This window comes from Bombus pascuorum, chromosome 8 (genome assembly GCF_905332965.1).
Source record: "Bombus pascuorum chromosome 8, iyBomPasc1.1, whole genome shotgun sequence".
Classification (NCBI taxonomy): domain Eukaryota; kingdom Metazoa; phylum Arthropoda; class Insecta; order Hymenoptera; family Apidae; genus Bombus; species Bombus pascuorum.
The window spans coordinates 9,567,784-9,587,322 of NC_083495.1; the positions used below are offsets into that span (position 1 = coordinate 9,567,784).

General features: G+C 34.7%; 1 protein-coding gene across 1 annotated transcript; it reads right to left on the reverse strand.

The window, feature by feature from the left end:
- Positions 1-3,704: 3,704 nt before the first annotated feature.
- On the reverse strand, positions 3,705-19,468 carry LOC132909484 (titin homolog). Its single transcript, XM_060964341.1, has 10 exons — positions 19,446-19,468; positions 18,923-19,166; positions 18,609-18,767; positions 17,338-17,664; positions 16,382-16,751; positions 16,053-16,278; positions 15,502-15,742; positions 15,070-15,295; positions 14,325-14,664; positions 3,705-13,813 (listed from the first exon to the last, which is right to left on the reverse strand). The coding sequence occupies exons 1-10, from the start codon at positions 19,466-19,468 to the stop codon at positions 5,284-5,286; spliced, it is 10,686 nt and encodes a 3,561-aa protein (XP_060820324.1). The 3' UTR covers positions 3,705-5,283.
- Between the last annotated feature and the right edge of the window lie 71 nt (positions 19,469-19,539).

Genomic DNA, 19,539 nt, shown 5'->3' on the forward strand with positions numbered 1-19,539 from the left:
GAAAAATAATCTTCGAATACAGCCAAGACGTATTTATTATACACTATTATGTATAGTATAATATCTATCATAAATGCCTAAGCAATATTATGTCTAGGAAATGTTTATATAATTGAATCGCGTCTTTTAAGAATATACGAGCTTGATTTTTCACGTGTTTATGTGAACAGTGAACACGTCATTTTATGAATGATTTATAAATATATTAGTAAATTATGTTGTATGCTTAATAAAATGCAAATTTCTTGCGTGATATTTATAACATGAAATACCATTAGGAATGAGATCGATTTCAATATGTACTCGTTTCATGGAATTCGTTTACTATTTATAAAAAGTAACATATATTTTATTTTCTACACTTTTACACAATCTTTGCACTATATCGGTTGATTTCAAATTTCAGGTATCAGAGAAAAAGATTATTCATTCGCTTTAAAACAATTTGAAATACTCAGAAAAACTTACACTTTTATAAAAGCAATAATTCTGTTGAGAGATAATTCTGTCAGCTTTCTTTCAATACCAAATTGAGTAGGGATCTACGTTTATTTAATAATTAAATATTTTGCTTCAACTAATACCCAATCCTTTGTCGTAAGATACAGCTATAGCATTACTTCGGTAGAAAAAATATTTAATTTTTTTTGTCTCTCTTAAAGTGCTTGTATTCTTAACAATCAATACAGGGGATGATCGTTGCGAAATATTTAAACTGGCAAATTGCCTTTTTACATTTTCTCCAAGCATTAAATCTGAAGCATTGAAGGATTTGAATAAATGAAGCAACAACCAACGAAAACGGGATTGCAAAGCTAGTTAACTCGATTTCCTGGTCCTTTCAGGGTGCAAGAGGTAGAACCTGATTTGCACCGCAGACCATTGCGCACAGTGCAACATTTTCATCGAACTGCAGCTAGCGAAGGGAAAGGGTAAGGGAAAGGGGTGGTCGAGAGGAGAGGGTAGGACCGAGCGTCGATGAAAAGGTCAAAGGTTCCAGGTGTGTTTGCGTTTCGTGCACTGGTGTTACAGGTGCAGCCTCTTCCGCGGCTCTGTTCGCCGTTGCATCAGCAACATGTGTGTTCTTTATTAACAACAATTAACATTTATCCATTGTTTAAAAGCCGGTACTTTGTGTATCGTTTGGTATTTCGATTCGGCTTCAGCTCGGGGATATTCAACGAGTTGGTTGCGTTAGAAGACCGGTGGACCTCTGAAAGTCGTAGGCCTAAATCGTTCATTATTTATTGTTGCAAAATTTACAGCAAAATGTAAGTTGCAAAATGAACTGCAAAACTCAGGTTGTAACGCTCTGTGGGTTCTGTTACATGTACGCTTCTCGCCTTGTATTCTATAGTATTTAAACATTAAATAAACAATTTTATATTTATTTTACCTTTATCGATACGTGTACGTTGCATAATTGATCGAAGTTATCAAGAAATTAAATTATTGTGTATAATTATATTATATTTATATTTTTATACAAATAATATTGCAAATACCTTTAATATTTAAATTTATTACTCGTTCACGTTGCAGATTGTAAATTTCATTACGAACGTGATAATAAAAAGAATTCTGCTGTTAGGTGATCGGGAGTAGTAGATAATACAATATTATTGATAATTCAGGTAATAATATTTTATTTGTTGCATTTAATTTATTACGAACGTATTGTGTTATATTTTCACAGTTTCGCAATGTTTAATGTGTTAAACGAGTTATAAATACGATTTAAACTTATTAACCTCCTATTTGCTGCTGATCGTGTATGGCTTATAGATTCGTTTAATTTACTTTTTATAACAAAATTTCTTACAATTTATTGTTATCTATGTCTACTTTCGTATTCGCTAAAACAGTTTTAACACAAACTGCTGGCCGCTAAGGTTACCGGATAATAGGAGAGTATCGAGAAAATCTAGTATGAACATATAAAATTTACATAATTAACAGCATAAAATCGTGTAGTTTGCTTAACATTTAATTCGAATTTTTATAACATATTTATAGATGCTATAGATTTGTTATATTCGCATATATAAAATAAATAAATAAATAAACAATAACTCGAGGTAAATAACTGAGCTTCCATTATTTCTTCAATATTATTAATATATAATTATCATTTAATTAAATATATTCTACCACAATTAATTTTTAATTGCCCAAATTAGTGTTCCGATGAAAATTCATATTTTGATGTACTTAATGAAACGATAATTTAAATTATGTTCAAAAACGGACTATTTTGTTAATTTGTAAATAGAAGTTAAAATATCTTCAAATATGTAATTACAGCAATCTCAAATATATTATTATATAAATCTTTCATTACAAATATCTACACACGTGTTCTTATTATATAAGTGGTAAAATATTCATTAGAGATATTACACGCATTAAATAAATAAATAAATGTAAATAATAACATATTTAATAATTTAAAATGAAACTTTTCAATGATCTCACCAATCAAAGTTTATTTAATTAATAGAATAATTGTTCGATTTAATTTGTCGTATGTTTTTTGTGCAGCGGCGATTGCAGCTTGATCGACCAACGCGTTGTTTCTACTTTCCCAATCCTAAAATTTACCAGTCTCCGGTTATGTTTGATGCACCATTATATTCTTGATTACGGTAGGTTAGTTGCATCTATGACATCACGTTCTTACTAAAAATACGTCACTAAAGTTATAATACGTCAGCCTTTGCTACTACGTCAGATCGGAGAAGTACTTTGTCTCGTACGTTAGCGATGTCGTCACTCACAGGCTACACCATCACGGTCGATCACGTAGATCTTTCTTCAGCAGCTGCTGAAACGCTCGTTGATCTATAAAAAGTATATTACCAACCATATTTTGAAAAATATGTTATTTAATTTATTTTATTTAATTTTACAGAAAACATGAAACGTTCGCAGGTAGTCAGTTATAATATATGTGTATCATTATAATTACAGTACAATTATAATTTTATTATACATATTAAGTATATGCAGTGTATGTTACATATGCACAAATTTGATGATAAGTTCGGTTATAATTAATTATATCAAAGATAAAAATATTCTTACGTCGACATGTTTGTATTTAACCGATAATGATAAACTCTTTATCTGGCGAATAATGATAAGCTGCTCGTATCAGCACAGGCGAGAGATATCAAGTGCATCGAACGCAGATAAGGATTTGTCGGCAAAACATATCAGAGCTGGTAAAGTCGGAACCAAGGATATTTTTGTAACAGAATAACAGGAACGGTAGAAGTTCGTTTCTGTACAGCTGTTGTCACAAATATAATTATCAGTGATATTTTATTTATGGAATGTTACATAAATTGACAACGAGGCGTAGGATCTTTTTTTTGTAATTGTAATAACGTAAGAAGGCGACTAGAAGTATTACGATGAAGAAATAGCATAGAAACGTTGAATTTTATTATTATATTTTTTATTATTATATTATATTATTTATATTATGTATTAGACGGAACACATTATGTATATTAATGATGATAATGAAAATAATCCTCAAGGTCAAAAGGTAGGATAATGAAGTTATCTATCTATAAGTTCCAACTTACCTTTTTCGCAATCACAAAATGTCATTTTTCATAAAATTGGACTTTTTCTTAAGGATCTCGTATGTTAAATTGAACATACGAATGAAATAACACATAGGACTATATATATGTATATGTATTTACAAGATAATTATAAACATCGTAATATTGGAATAATAGTTATAATCTAAAATTGGTCATCGAAACAGTATACCTTTTTTCTTCAGACGACGATAACGTTAACAAAATTGTTCTTTAAAGTAGTATTCATTTTGAAAAAACCAGTTATAAAGAAGTAATTTCTTTGAAGAAACAGGAATCTGATAGAGTAATGCGAGTAATGTAGTGTTGTTTTGTACAGTTTTTAGTAAATTTTAAGAATTTGTACAATTTTCTTTAAAATTAATTCAATAAATAAATGAGAATGAACAATAAATCGTACGAGTACTATAAGTGGTTTTATGACCATAATTAGTCACTATGTAATCCATTCAGTATAATCAATCAGCTCGTCGTGTAATCAATTAGGATTAATGAGATTGGTTGTAACAATTGCCTAGCTTCATAAATTACCTTCATGAGTTATAAAAACTCATCTTTCGCATAAAGCAACTTAGTTTGTACCAGATAAAAGCATGTGCTATCGATTTTATAGAATGCTATTAATATTCATTAAACAATAAAAGAATAAGAATATGTATAATGGTTTCTGACATATTTAACGTAATAATAAAGGGTGTCTCACAAAACTGAGACTAGCGACATACTTAAAACAGACGCAAAAATCTATTATAAGACAGAATTATGTAAATGTTACTATTAATGTTTAAACATTCTGAAAAGTATAGACATACCTTTTCTTAAAATTCCATCATGCTTTGATAGGCATTAGTGAGACAATTTTACCATTTTACCACTTTCTATAAAATGATATTAAGGTATTTATGCTTTAAAATTATTAATTTGAAAAGTGTTATAATGTAAAATTTAAAAATAAAATAAACTATATTATTATAATTTAGAGACCTATTATATAAACGTTGTGAACACTATACAATATATTTTAGAATTTTTAGCGAATAGTTCTGTTTGCTTCTTTATGTTAGATTTTATAGATTTCTTTTAGATAAAATTACCTATATTATTAAATATTTTTATTTCATAATGAATATTGATAAAATTTGTACATATACATACGTAAAACGTATTAAACTCTATCAGATTCCTTTCAATGTTATTTTCATAGTAAATACTGTGTATAGATACTTATCACTCTCGACCGAAATTAAACGCTTTTTCAAATTTTATAATTAAATGCATTTTCAAATTTCATATTCGTTTCATGTTATTCTCTATCAAAGTGTAAATTCTAAAACGTGACAATTTTTGAAATCTACTTTATGTTATAATTAACCCTGCATTTTTTGTGCGTAATTTAGTCATTTTTAGTTTAATTTGTGTCTTTTTCCTTTTTCTTTTAGAATTCATAACATTTAAGAGCTCGATAGTAATAGGTTTAAATTTGTCCTCACCTTATCCTGTACACTTGTTAAACCGTAACAACTGATTAATTGTATAAAGTTAATTGTCGCGTAAAATATTCAAAAACGTTTAACAATGTATCCACCCTGAATAAATATCTTAAAAATCGTTAAACGACAGAGTAGGATAGTTTTCTACAAAGACAAAAGATTCTCAAATGATTACTAATTTAAGACGGAGGTGTAGTACTGTCAGAACGAAGTTGAGAAGGGGCAGCTTCGCTGTAAGCGATATCAAATACACTTTTCTTTTCTAATAATTGTTGATGTCGCAACCTGTTACCACCCTGTAACGATATTGTTATTCCAGAATCGAAATCTTCACCGGTACACCCTTGATCCATCGTAGGTGGAATATCAAAATGTTCTGGTGACAATTGCGGCGAGGGATGAGGAGCAGGTGGAGGATGAAGGTAAAATGGCGCAGATATCTTTTCGTATTTGTATTCAGAATGTTGTAGCAAATGATATTTAGGATCTTGCGATGTCGAGGGTGGCGTTGTCGCGAATATTTGAACCGGTGGATCTTCGTTTTTTCCTCCTTCGGCTCTCCTTAATTTTCTTCCTTGACGAACGATAGCTTTCAATTGTTCAGACTCGACGTTTACCAAAGGTTTCACTTTGCGTCTCGTTCGTGGAGTCGTGTCAGCAGTTTTATGGCTCGATAACTTTTTACTTTCCTTCTCAGTTTTTTGATTTTTCATACTCCTTCGTAACCATCGAGGAAGTTGCTCCTCGTCGTCCGTAGCCATTAATTCGGCTCGTTTCTTTTCCATTTCTTCTCGATTCTTTTTGTACCAGGCCATGTATTTCGGTCGTGTCTTACTCGTATCGATTTCTCCTGTTTTCGGCGGAGTTGGATATTTCTCGCTGCTACTGGATGATTTCTTGTCCTTTTCGGCTTTCAATTTCGACAGAGATTGCTTTCGCCGTGACTCCTCATCTCGTTTCCTTGATTGTTTCGTTTGATCGCTATCTTTTTGCTTCGGTTGTTCTTCCGGGAGCTTTCTACGTGTCCGATACCCACCGTGACTCGTTACATCGTGAAAATGAGTTGCTTTTTCCTCCGAAGATTCCTCGGAAGAACTTTTTTTCTTCCTTCGTGGAATTACTCTTTTCTTTTCCAGCTCTTTCATTCTTCTATCAGTAACTTTAAAGGTCTCGGTTTTTGCAAGTTTAGAAATTAATGACGGTTCGTCTGGTTTATCAACCTTTTTATCGTCGTCTTTCATTTCGTGTTCTAGTTCTGTATCTTTTACACGTTGTGTACTAGTCGACGATTCTTTCTCACGAACCTCATCTTGTCTATCAGGCTTTCTATCGTAGCCTTTCGTTCCAGAATCTATTTTCGTATCCTTTACATGTTTCGTACTAGTCGAACATTCTTTGTCACGAGCTTTATCTTGTCTGTCAGCCTTCGTATCAAACTCCTTCGTCCCAGATTCTAATTTTGTACTAGTAGAGGATTCTTTATCCAGTTCTAAACTGCATGCAGATTCTGCTTGCTCGTCTTTCTTCATATCTTCTCTGTCAGTCGCTGTGATTATTTTCTTTGGACTAAAATGCGTTTGTATATCCATAGTCCTTTCCCTTGATACAGTTTCTTTATCTTCTTCTGCCTCGCTTGTATCTTCAAATTCCACGAACATTTTGTCTTCTTTCGAAGATTCTACGTCCTCATCTACTATCTCTTCGATCGATATCGTCACTCGTTCTTCATCTTCCATGTCCTGTAGTTCAGTTGCCTCCTCCTTTTGACTAATTTCTTTCTCAGACAGTTGTGGAGCGCGATGTCGTGGTGTCTGATACGGTCTGGTAGTTAACGTTGTCTTCCTGGAAATATCACTCGATGAATCACTATCTTCAGAATCAACCACCGTATCTATTATGCTTGTAAAAAGTGGAAGGCTTACGTCTATAAATTTTCCCTCAACAGGTATTTCCTGCCTCTCTTCTTGCCCTATATCTTCCTCTAGAGGCAAAGTTTTATCCATTTTCGGCTTCGTTAGATCTTGCTTATCTGATTGGCCATTGGGGACAATCGTAGGTACATTAAATCCCATATTTGACTGTTCCTCCGGAAATGCCTCCCTCTGAATGTCGGCTTCCTCCGCGGTAAAAGTTTGTTCCTCAACAAATTGTTCTACTTCCTGTAATTCAGTTTGCTCGCTCTCTGACTTCAACTGCTCTTCGGATTCGGATATTTTCCCGGAATCTGTTGAAGCTTTCCGTATAGTGGAATCAAACGCAAACTTTTCTTTCTCTGTCGTCTCGTACATCTGCGGGGAAGTTTCAACCAATTCGATTTCCTGAAAACTACTGCTCACTTTACCTGATGGTTCGTGCAACTGCTCCACCTTCTCGGTAGTTCGTGCTAGTTTGCTATCTGCTGTTTCATTATCCAAAAGTTTCTCGGGTTCCTTGCTCACTTCGTGCGTTTTTTCGAATAACTCCTCGGCGGTGTCTTGACTTTCTTTCGCCGGTGATGCTGGCTCGTCCTTTAAAGGTTTACCAATTTCTGATTTTTCGACAGGTTCTTCTGCCACTAATTTTGTCGCTTCATCTCTCGAGGAGTCATCGATTTTTATCTTTTCGTCGGATTCTTCTTCCTTTGCTTCTTCAAGAACATTAATTTGCTCAACCTTTTTCGCCGCATCCTTTGAAGTTGATATTATTTTGTCATCCGAGAGATCAATAATTTTATCTTTCCCCACGTCTTCTTTCGTTTGTTTATCGTCTACTGGTGGTTCCACAAGTGCCCCGGACTCGCCATCTATTCCAGGAGTCGGAGATTTATTAATGTCCGAAATTTGGACTCCATTCTTTTCTTTCTCTTCTCTGTTGTCGAAAGATAACGAAGCAACTTCTTTCTCGATAATTCTATCGTTTGTAGATGATTGTTCGATAGTTGCAATTTCTTTTTCAGTACTCGAAATTATCGATCCTTTGCCATTCGTTAATGTATCGAGGACACCATCTGTTTTATCAATGTGATCATCAACAGCTGATGTCTCCATTGGACTTTCTTTTTTCATATCACTATCGATTGAAGTAGGCATTTCCGTTGAATCCTTTGTTGTTTCACTATCTTCTTTCTCAGTGGTTGATTTTTTTGACGAATCATCTTTTTCTTCAGTGGTGTCATCAGGTATTTTCATGGGAATAACTTCTTTATCGATCTGATAATCTTGAATCGTTGATGTATCATCCTCTTTTTCAATTGTGATTTGCTGTTTAATTTCTGAAGTTTCTGGAACAATTCCCTCGACAGGAATTTGACTGTCATCAATTTCTTCTGTTTCTGTACTCTCTTTCTCAGTAGTTTTGGAATCATCTATTTTTTGCATTCCTTTATTAATTTCTTTTTCTTCGATCGGATGGTCATCAATTTTTACAGTCTCTATAGTTATTTTTTCTTCTTTATCGTGATATTTTTCCTTTTCTTTATCGTCGATAATACTTGCTTGTTCTTTGGTTTCTTCGCTTTTTACAATTTCTTTTTCTTCTTCAACACGTGTTTCCTTCTTCGCGTCAATAGAAACATCTCTCTCACTAGTTTTGTGATCGTCGCTAGCAACTGGTTCTTTCGTAACTTCTTTTTTTGTGGAAGTTTCCCTTTCCTTGGGGGAACTACTTTTTCTCTTTTCATTTTCATTATCAGACGTAATATCTACGGCTTCTTCTTTTCCATTTCTCTTTCCATTTCCAATCTCTTTATCTATTTGCTGATCATCCGATTTAAGATCTGTAGTACCTGCTTGCTCACCAGGCACCTCTTCTTTGTCTAAAAAAATAGCTTCTTCTTTACCAACTTTGTCCTTATCGATTTCCATTGAAATTTTCTTCTCCTCACCGGATGTTTTCTCTTTACCAATGAAATCAACGATAGTTTCTGTTAAAATTCCGAGATCGCCAACACTTGTGTGGTCCTCAGTTGTCTTTTCAACCATTTTATGATATGTAGCTTCTAGTTCAGTAATTTTGAAGTCCTCGGTTGCTTTTTCAACAGTTTTATAATGTTTAGTTTCTTCTTTAATAGTGTCTTGTTTCTCAATTGTTTCTATAATTTTCTGATCTGCAGTTGGTTTTCCAGCAATGTCATCATCGTCCTTTGTTTCTTTACCAATTTTCTGATCTGCAGTTGGTTTTCCAGCAATATCATCATCGTCCTTTGTTTCTTTACCAATTTTCTGATCTGCAGTTGGTTTTCCAGCAATATCATCATCGTCCTTTGTTTCTTTACCAATTTTCTGATCTGCAGGTGGTTTTTCAGCAATGTCATCATCGTCCTTTGTTTCTTTACCAATTTTCTGGTCTGTAGTTGGTTCTCCATCAATATTGTCATCATCATTTGTTTCTTTACCAATTTTCTGATCTGCAGTTGGTTTTCCAGCAATGTCATCATCGTCCTTTGTTTCTTTACCAATTTTCTGATCTGTAGTTGGTTCTCCATCAATATTGTCATCATCCTTTGTTTCTTTACCAATTTTCTGATCTGCAGTTGGTTTTCCAGCAATGTCATCATCGTCCTTTGTTTCTTTACCAATTTTCTGATCTGCAGTTGGTTTTCCAGCAATGTCATCATCGTCCTTTGTTTCTTTACCAATTTTCTGATCTGCAGTTAGTTTTCCAGCAATTTCATCATCGTCCTTTGTTTCTTTACCAATTTTCTGGTCTGTAGTTGGTTTTCCAGCAATATTATCATCGTCTTTTGTTTCTTTACCAATTTTCTGATCTGCAGTTGCTTCTCCATCAATATTGTCATCATCCCTTGTTTCTTTACTAGTTTTATAATCTGTAGTTGTCGATTTAGTCATTTCTTTGTCCGTAGTAGCTTCTTCGGAAATTTTATACCCCTCTGCTGCTTTTTCATCAATTTTCTGATCTTCAGTTGTTTCTTTAATAATTCTATCATCTGGAATTACTGTTTCAGCAATTTCAAGCTCAGTTGTTTCTTTAGAAGTCTTTTTGTCTCCAGTAACTCCAATAATTTTATGGTCCGCTGGTATCTTATCAAGAATTTTATCATCCTCTTTCGTTCCTGTATCCATTTTTGTAAACTTAGTGATATCTTTATCAACTTTCTGACCCTCAGTTATTTCTTTATCTATTTTTTGATCTGTCGTTGTTTCTTCGATAATTTTGGGATCCCCAAAATGTTCTTCTCGAGTAATTTGATCAATTTCCCTTGCTTGTTCATCAATTTTCTGATCCTTATTTATTTCTCTACCAACTCCTTGATCCATAGTTGCTTCTGGAAAAATTTTACGATCATCCATTATTTTCTTATCAAATTTTTCATCCTCAGTTACTTTTTCAGTAATGTTATAATCCTCACTTGCCTTTTCAACAGCTTTGTCATCTTCAGTTGTAGCTTCCACCATGACTTCGTTTTTATCACTAATGCCTTTTTTATCTTCATCTACGAAAGTACTTTCTACAATTTGATCAACAGGTTTAATTCTTGTAACGTCTTCGTCGTACTTTTTCTGCTCATCTAAAAAAACATTTTCTTCAGCCTTTCGATCGTAAGTTTCAATCATTGACGTAGTTTCTTTTTCACGGGGAACTTCAATCGTGTCTGAGTCGGTCATTTTTTTCTCCTGGTCACTGGATGTTGCTTGTATTGAACCTTCCTTCTCTTCGATAGTTTTCTCTTCTCCATTAGTTTTATCTGTTTTATCTTTTTCCCCGCGTATTTTTGATTCATCTGCCACATCTTGTCTCACACTGTCCTGTTCATTACTTGGCATTTCAGTTTTTATATATTTCTCAATTGGTTTTTCGATCTTTTGCATTGTATCTATTTTATCATTACGTTTTTCTTCTTTAGGAGCATCGACTTTGACTTCTAGTTCTTTTTCTGCTTCTTCCTTTCCTGTAGAAATTCCTTCAGCTCTATATTCTACTTCTGTCCCTTTAAGCTCTTTTAAAGCCACACTCTCTTTCCCAACATCTTTTGACAGCCTTTTCATTTTCTGCTCCAAATACTCGTACTTATCATCTTCTTTATCGTCTTGTTTCCGCCCTTCTAATTCGCGCACTGGTTTCATTTCAATTTGCTTTTTGGACTCATCTAATGATTTATCTTCTTCCTTATAATCTTCTAATTTATCCTTTATACGTTCAGCTATGTCTTTTTCAGCTTCGCTCGTTAATTTATCTGTCTGCGTACTTTCTTTTTCTTCAGCTGTATCGCTATATTTTATACTCTCCATAGGTTCTTTTTCAGACGAAGTTTTATCAGTTTGTCGATCTCGTGTGGTAGTTTCACTGAGCTCTTCTTTTTTAGTTGCAGCCATCATATCAATAGCCGTAAAACCTGCAATCAATTCTTCTTTAGCATGAGCCGTAGAATCATCGATCGATTTCTTTGCACTTATATATTCTTCAGATTTCACATGTTCTTCAACTGTATCTCGAATCCACTTCATCCCATTTTTTGACACCTGTATTGTGTCAGGAATACATAATTCTTTCTCTGTAACAATCTTGTGTTTTTCTACGTTCGTTGTATCCCGCTCTTCTCCCATAGGAATTGTTACTTGTTGTTCCACGATTTCTTTCTTCGGTTCTTCAACGAAGTCGTCGCTAAATTTTTCAATTATTTTCTTTGGAAACCTTTCCACCACGCGTTGCTGTACGCCATTTGAATCTCCTTCTGAAAAATCTGTACTGCTTTTCTTTTCGAAATCTCTTGGAGTAAACGCATCTCTTCCTCCTCTTTTTTCTTCTGTACTGGTGCTGGTTTCTTCAGCGATGTTCTGTTTACGAGATATAGTACCCAGTTTTGGTGCTTTCGTCATCATTTTCCCAATCCTCTCAGACTTTAATTCAGCCTTTGGTGTTTCCTTCGAGGGACCTTCCTTTCGCTTCTCAACTTCTTCGTCTCGAAATTCGGACATTTGCTTCTTAGGTTCTCGTCGCTCCATTTGCGTTTGACGTTTCACTTTCGCATGACCTTGAGTGCTCATTGGTTGCTTCTGTTTCACGCTTTCGTGACGAGTTCCGCAAAATTTCTTCGGTTTGTCAAGAGCATCGTCGAACTCGGAACTTCCCGTGCTCATCACTTGACTCTGTTGATATTTCAGCTTTTGTTTCGTTTTAGCTATGGCCGACTCCTTCTTCTGTTTTCCTTTCTGTTCGGCCTTTAACGAGCTCGCGGTACATTCAGCTGTTTGTTTCTGAGAACTCGAGGAATCCATCTTTTTCGCGCTTTTCTGATCCAAGTCCTTTTTCGACTCTTTCGCAAACGAATCTGATTTCTCCTGGCTCGTGCTGTCGCTGCCAGTGCTCTCCTGAAATTTTTTGTCACCCAGTTTGCTCAGCTTCTTCGTTAGCATTGTAAACTCTTTCTCAAGAATCCTGAAACTCGGCTTTATCACGCTATCTGACTTTTTCTGTGTCTTCGATTTTCCCTCCTTTTTCGGACTTCTGCCGTCTGCCTTCTCGCGGACGTACTTTTCGCGTTGAACTTTTATTTCTGGCGAGGAAGTAGACTCGGTGACGTTCATCTTTTGATCGTCAGTTACGTCCTCGCAACTTTTCTCGTGCCTCTCCTTGCGTATCTCCTCGGAAGATTGCGAGCCAGTCTCCTTCTCGTTCAGAATCTTATAACTGATACTCGTGCGTTCGGTTTTTTGATAACTCCGCATCGTTTCGTCGTCTTCGCCTTTGTACGAACTTCCATTTCCATCCAAAGAATCCGAGATTTCCCTCAGTACATCCGGCTCCAGAGAAATCTTCCTGCCTTCTTTCACCTCCCTCACCTTTTTCCTCAGAATGCTCAATCGTTTATCGAAACAAGGACTCACTTCTTCTTCGATCGGCGACTTCATCCACAGAGTTCTAGACCTTTTCCAATCTCCATCGCCGTACTTCTTCCTAGACTTCAATTTTTTCCTGTGTCTTGACTCCTCGTCGGATTCGTCGTTGTCGCTTCTACTTTTCACCTGACGTTCCGTTTGAGTGGCCGCTGTTCTGTCAGTTTGAGTAGCGATCGCTACTTGCCCGGGAAGGCTTTGCGTTTCTAAGTAACTTGTGGAGTCCACTCCACCGGCTCCTGCACGACGGTTTTCTTTTTCGAGTAGTAATCGAGTCAATAGCGCGTTTTGTCTTGCTAGCTCCAAGTCGTGGAACGGATACTGGCTGCTATTTGCTTGAACGTGATCTGTGGTAACGACCGACGGTCTGTCAGCAATTGGAGCACCACTTGCCACAGCCTCTTGCTTCTCTTGCCTCATAGTTTCTCTCATCTGAGATTCCCTTAGAGATTCTTTGTCTATCTTTTGCGAACCATAGTCACCGTGATCGATCACTAGCCTCTGCACGTTAGGTCTTATTTCTTCGATGTGCTGCCTATGACCGAGATCCAACCTGTCCGGTATCAGGATTATCTCTGGCTGTTGTTGCTGACATACTTCTTTCGATCGTTGATGCGATTCCATGCTACGAGCTGCTTCGATGTCCTGCATCGACAACTCGTGCCTCGACTTCTGGTCTTCTATGAATCTTTGCAGAATTATATCCTTGCCATCTACGATCAAGGCTGTTGGGCGGTGATGATGAGGTTGGTGAAGATGGCTTGTCGTATCTTCCACTTGTCCTCGTGTCACTAGCCGTAAGACTTCAGCGTTTCCTTCGCGGTAGAAATGTTGCTCTCTGACAGTTGGTTCTTCGTTCATGTCAGCTTCCACGAATCTATGGGGTTTCGATCGAATTTTAATTCGGCCACACATATATAAAAGCAACTATCAATGACGTTACTAATGATTTTATTAAGGCGATTGACGATGTTACGTGAGCTGTTCTAAATTCTAGTTAAGTTGGTTCTAGTTGAAACAGAGTGCGAGTATTATGATTGTAATTAATGATTATAATTATATATAAGTACAACAGAGAATAGTGGCGATAATCATAATAAAGAAAAGTGGCGCATAACATTCAACTTCATCTGATTTTAATCAATATAAACTTAATCCTACATTTTTGAAGCTACATTTTTTACAAGAAAAATAATTTAGTTCAGCGATGATTTCAAGCCTCAAAAAACTACACAACAACATCGTGACTTTGGAAAAGAAAAACGAGCCTCTCTGCTGTATTATTTCATTTCATTTCGTATAAATTTAGAGTTCTATTTTATTCCATTTCGTTCCATATAAAAATAAAACAGGTCGTATGAGAGAACGTGAGGTGACAGCTTACCTACCTTTGCCTATAAGCTTGATGTTGCAGATCGGAACCTCTTTCTATTTCGTGTCGTTGTAAAGAGTCCAATTCAGCAGTACGATAACCTCTTGCCTTTTGATCTTCCACATCCTCCATGTACATTCTTTCTTGTTCATTTATTCTGCTCTTCCTCGAGTGATCGTAAGAATGTTCATCTCTTAATCTTTGAGCTTCAAGGTTCATTTGAACGTCGTTTGGTTGCCCAGAAATGTAAGCAACGTCGCCAGGAAGCGAACAATTCTTTACGTTTCTTCTATTGAATTGCCAATTTCTTCTTGTTGGATCAGCACTCCATGCCTGTTTCCTTCCATTCCACGATACTGAGATACGATGAAAGTTCATATAAATAACAGCATAATATCTGTTTAATATGACAATAATATAAAAGATACAAAAATAACGTAAATATAATAACAAATATAAAACCATAATACGAAAAATATCACATGTTATTTAAAGTAACTTTCGGCGTTATTATCAAGTCGTTTTAGTTTTTAAGCTTTACGTTAAGCTTAAAAAAAATTAAATAATTCTATGGTTAAAACTAATTATAGGTTTCTTTTACATTATACGACGTATAATATAAGTGACATAAGATATAGCAGATGTTCTAATACTTATAATCAGCAATATATCAGGTTATTAATTATATTATTATCATTAGTATTATTTATTATATTATCATATGTATTAAAGATACACATAGTGATTTAAAAATAGATTACCTTCGGTAGCTACCGCAGGCTGCCGATGAAGATGTCGTTTTGGTCTTCCATCTGATCGTACCACCAATGTTTCTGACGAATGTACTCGTCTTTTTCTGGGTGCCATATAAAAAGGACATCCAGGACATATGCAGCAGATAATTAACGCGGCAATGGCCAAAAGTATAAGTAACACCAGGATTATCAGAAGCCAGAATAATAATTTGTTTTCTGCTTTGTACACCGTCTAAAACGTTTATCCAAATTTTCGTCATTTTTTAAAATATAGCTAAATGTAATAAATTACGAAAGTCATAATTTATATAAACTAGATATTCAAGTGCTAATTATTTAAGTATCTTACAAACAACAAGACAAAATAATTATTGCAGATAAATGGTTTATTTTACAATTTTCACTATATAATTTAGAAGTTGAGAATCGTATACATACCACTTCTTCGCTTGGAACAATAGCAATAGTGTTGTTAATAAGAGTCGTTTGACCATCATTGACATTTGTATGAGTACCATCAACAGGAACGTTTGTATTGTCGATATGTATACTCGTGTTCATAATCGCGTTTCCAGCAATGATCCCGACTCCATTCGCAGCTAAAGCTTCTCGAATCTTTTCTACATCTACCAAAGACGTACCTGGTTCCGTTTGCTCGACGCGAGCCACGATAATACTCCTGAAAAGGTATAGTTTAAGTTCTTTCACTGTTGATTTCATGTGTAAAATGAAAAAGCCATAAAGACTGAATATGAAAGAAAATTTGCCTTTCCTTATTCCTTGACAATATTATTTATCATAACATCCTATAATGAGTATATAAATAAAAAATAAATATAAGATTTTATTACATGATCTTACAATGAATAATCCCTCTAATAACGTATATCAGAATCTAATGACCATCGACTGGTTCATAGTTGAAAAATGTTTTGCATCGAGTGAATAAACCATAATGATCATGTACCGAATATCAGTAGATCACTAACTTTTTCCCTCCTCCAGGAAGAATCCCTGTACTTCCAGTGTCATTCCGTTGAACATAAGGTCGCGTTTCTAACACAGTCACTCGACCACCTGTAATAGCGGCTAAAGTTTCAGCAGTTTTCGTTGAGTTCGGCTGTTCTCCTGGCACCACGAACATCATTATGCGTGCTTCCATTGCGATTCCACTGAGGATCCGAATTTTTGTTGTACTTGAAAGATGCGGTACACCTGTAACGATTTATATTATTTGTGTCTAATAACAAATTACATTATTTTGTGTTTATGCTGTAAGCAGGAAAATTATTGGACAAATAATCTTCTATCGGTTTACCTAGATCGTATGCTCTGGCAGTGAGAGTGTACAGTGCATCGTCGTCAGCTCGTTTTCGTCGTTTCTTTATAACTTCCGTCGACATTTCCTTCGTTAAATTTCCCAAATTAATCCTCGTAGATTCGTTCACATTTCTAGTCACCATTAAGAAATCGTTTCGTATTTCTTCTTGACTATTGACAAATTTCGTTTTAGCTTTCTTCGAAAATTTCTCGTATGCGCTCTGTTTCTTTTGTCTGAATTTCGTAATCGGTAATAAAAGTATTAATTCACCACTCGTTTCGTTTAAATCGAATTTCTTCCCGTAGTTTCCGTAAACTAATTCGTATCTAACTACATTGTTGGGTGGCTCTGCGTCAGCGTCGATCGCCTGTCAATAGTTACATTCTCTTTTTCCTTGCAAGATCTTTGTTTATATCTTTTGATTACACTGCGGATGTTTATGCAAATTCCTATCTTTATCAACGCAACTATGGACTGATAGTAAATGGATAAATTTTCCAATTATTATAATTAAATTATTCATCCAATTATTTAATTAATATTATCAATCCAATTATTATATTATAATAATACCATGTTACATTTAGATATATATCTGCTTAAATTTCTCATAAATTCATAAACATCCCCAGACTACTTATAATATTTTTTTTCTTTTTTTATTTTATTTTGGTTATTTTACAATTTGTCCTTATGGATATTTGTTAAAGTGTTATGTCTTATTGGTGCAGAAAAAAAAAATAAAATAAAAATAAATATAGCATGTGGGTGGCTACCCCCAGCGGGGTGCCAGCTTCGTTTTTTCTAAGTTATATCTTTTATGATACTTATAATATGACTACGTATATTGTAACTTTGAATTATTTTCTAGTACAATGGTTTATATAAAAAAATCATAAGATGGAGGAGGCGTGATAATCACAGAAGATAATTATTAAGATCGTTTGATGTACCTTTATCAAAGCTGGTGATGTAAAATTAGTTAGATCAGAGTTCAACATAAACTCGTAAACGTCCTTTTCAAATATTGGTGCATTATCATTCACGTCAAGTAGATTAACTATTAAAGGAACAACGCCACTGTTACCATTGCCATTTTCATCCCGAGCTTCAACGGTTAATACAAGTCTTGCTGCTACTTCACGATCTAAGGAAGAACCCATAGCGACAGTTATTAATCCGGTGTCTGAATCCATAGTGAAAGCTTGACTGCCTTCTCCGGTTATACCGGTATATCGGATACTGCCATAAACACCTGTATCTTTGTCAGTTGCGTGTACCTATCGAGAGAAGTAATATAACATTATAACGTTTTATTTGACATTCGATATTATTTAATCATTTCTTTCTCAACCTTATAGCTTATGTCAGAACAATGTACACATTTTTGTATAGTTGTATATGTCGGAGATGAAAGGACACCGGAGCCTTTCTTTCGGAATGTTTGGGAAAGTCCCCAATACTTTAGTCCAGACGTTTTATTATAGCCATACTTAAACAATAAAACTGAGAGATAGCTGTTTATGAGTCAAGTCAATTATGATTATCCGCGATTTATGACAATGGGCTTGGGCTCGAAGTGACATAATGGATCACTGAACGTAGCCACGGTCACGGGAGGGACGTGTACATAACAGAGGTATAAAGTAATTAAATTACTCTCCTTAAAAACAGGGATTGACCTGAGGAATACGGAGAGGAGTATATAAGGGCAGTTCCACTTTGACTGAGATTCAATTCGATAAGTTCGACCAGTACAGAGAACGCTTGTCATCCCGTTGACCGTGTATTCGTTATCGAACCTAAATTTATCGTCATAGATATCACGATCACTTAATCATCGACATCATTTGTTAACGTTTGTAATACATTCCCATAAATAAAATTCATCTGATACAAGACAACTATGGACAACTCGCAGCAAGACTCATTACACGCCCCGTTTTCCAAGGACATCACGACATATATATGAAAAACGTGAAAATTATATCACGTCGTGTAAAGAAGAAATATAGATACAATGGTTTACAAAGAAAGAGCCAAAAAATTTCTTTCAATCCAAATCAAATGAAAATAATAGTTTTTATTATTTAACAGTTTGCAAAGGTTTCTCTTAGATATCGTGGTATATTTTAAAGCAATTAATATTCTACGATTATAAGTGGTATGAATAATCTAATTATGAAAATCATGAAATTTCTTTGAGAGATAGGTAAGTGTTTACCTGAATCACGCGTGAACCCGCAGTTACGTTTTCAGATAATGTTATCTCGTATGATTGTTCGTCAAATATTGGCGGATTATCGTTTATATCTCTTAAAAATATTGTAGCTGGCACTGACGCTGATAGATTTGTGGCTGGACCAACTTCCTGAGCTACAATCTGAATTCAATGAAACTACATTAATATCAGTAAACCAAGAAAAATTTATCAATTGAACAATTAAACTTATTATAATTTATTATATTTTCTGAGATAGCCATAAACTTTATGATACAGATATATTGTAATGGCCAATCTATATATATTATACTCGCCTTGAACGATAAAACTTTGTATAATTCATAATCGATGAATGTGTTATCTCGAACGGTTATAATAAAGTCTGCATTGCGTTCTGCAACCGTCGGATTTATTTCAAACGTATTATTGTTATTTTCCAACTTTAACGCAAACACCCCAGCTTTTCCAATATCTTCGTCTTTCACTCTGGCTGAATATTGCTCACCAAAATTTATCACAGTCCCCGGCTCAGGGTTTTCGTCTATCGTAGCAACGTAACTATAGCAAAGGAATAAGATATTTTATAAACACAAATTACATTTTAGGATTAATGGAAATGTACAGGCTGAAAAGTGGTCAGGAAATACTTGAAATTCCCTCGTTTTTCATAAATTTCAAATTTCAGAGAAGGAATAATCTAATCTATCTTAAACTTTTTTATTTTGCTTATTATGCTTTCATGTTATTATATTTACTTGGGAAATAGTACATTTAATTGTCATGCTTTATTTATTTGCTTCGTTTTCTATAATAACAAAAGTTAAAGATATCACAAACTGAACTAAAACTAAATTTATCATTTTTAATGTTATTGATCCTGTACATAATAATTAATATTCTAACGATTGTGTGCTTTTTTCAATTGTTAATA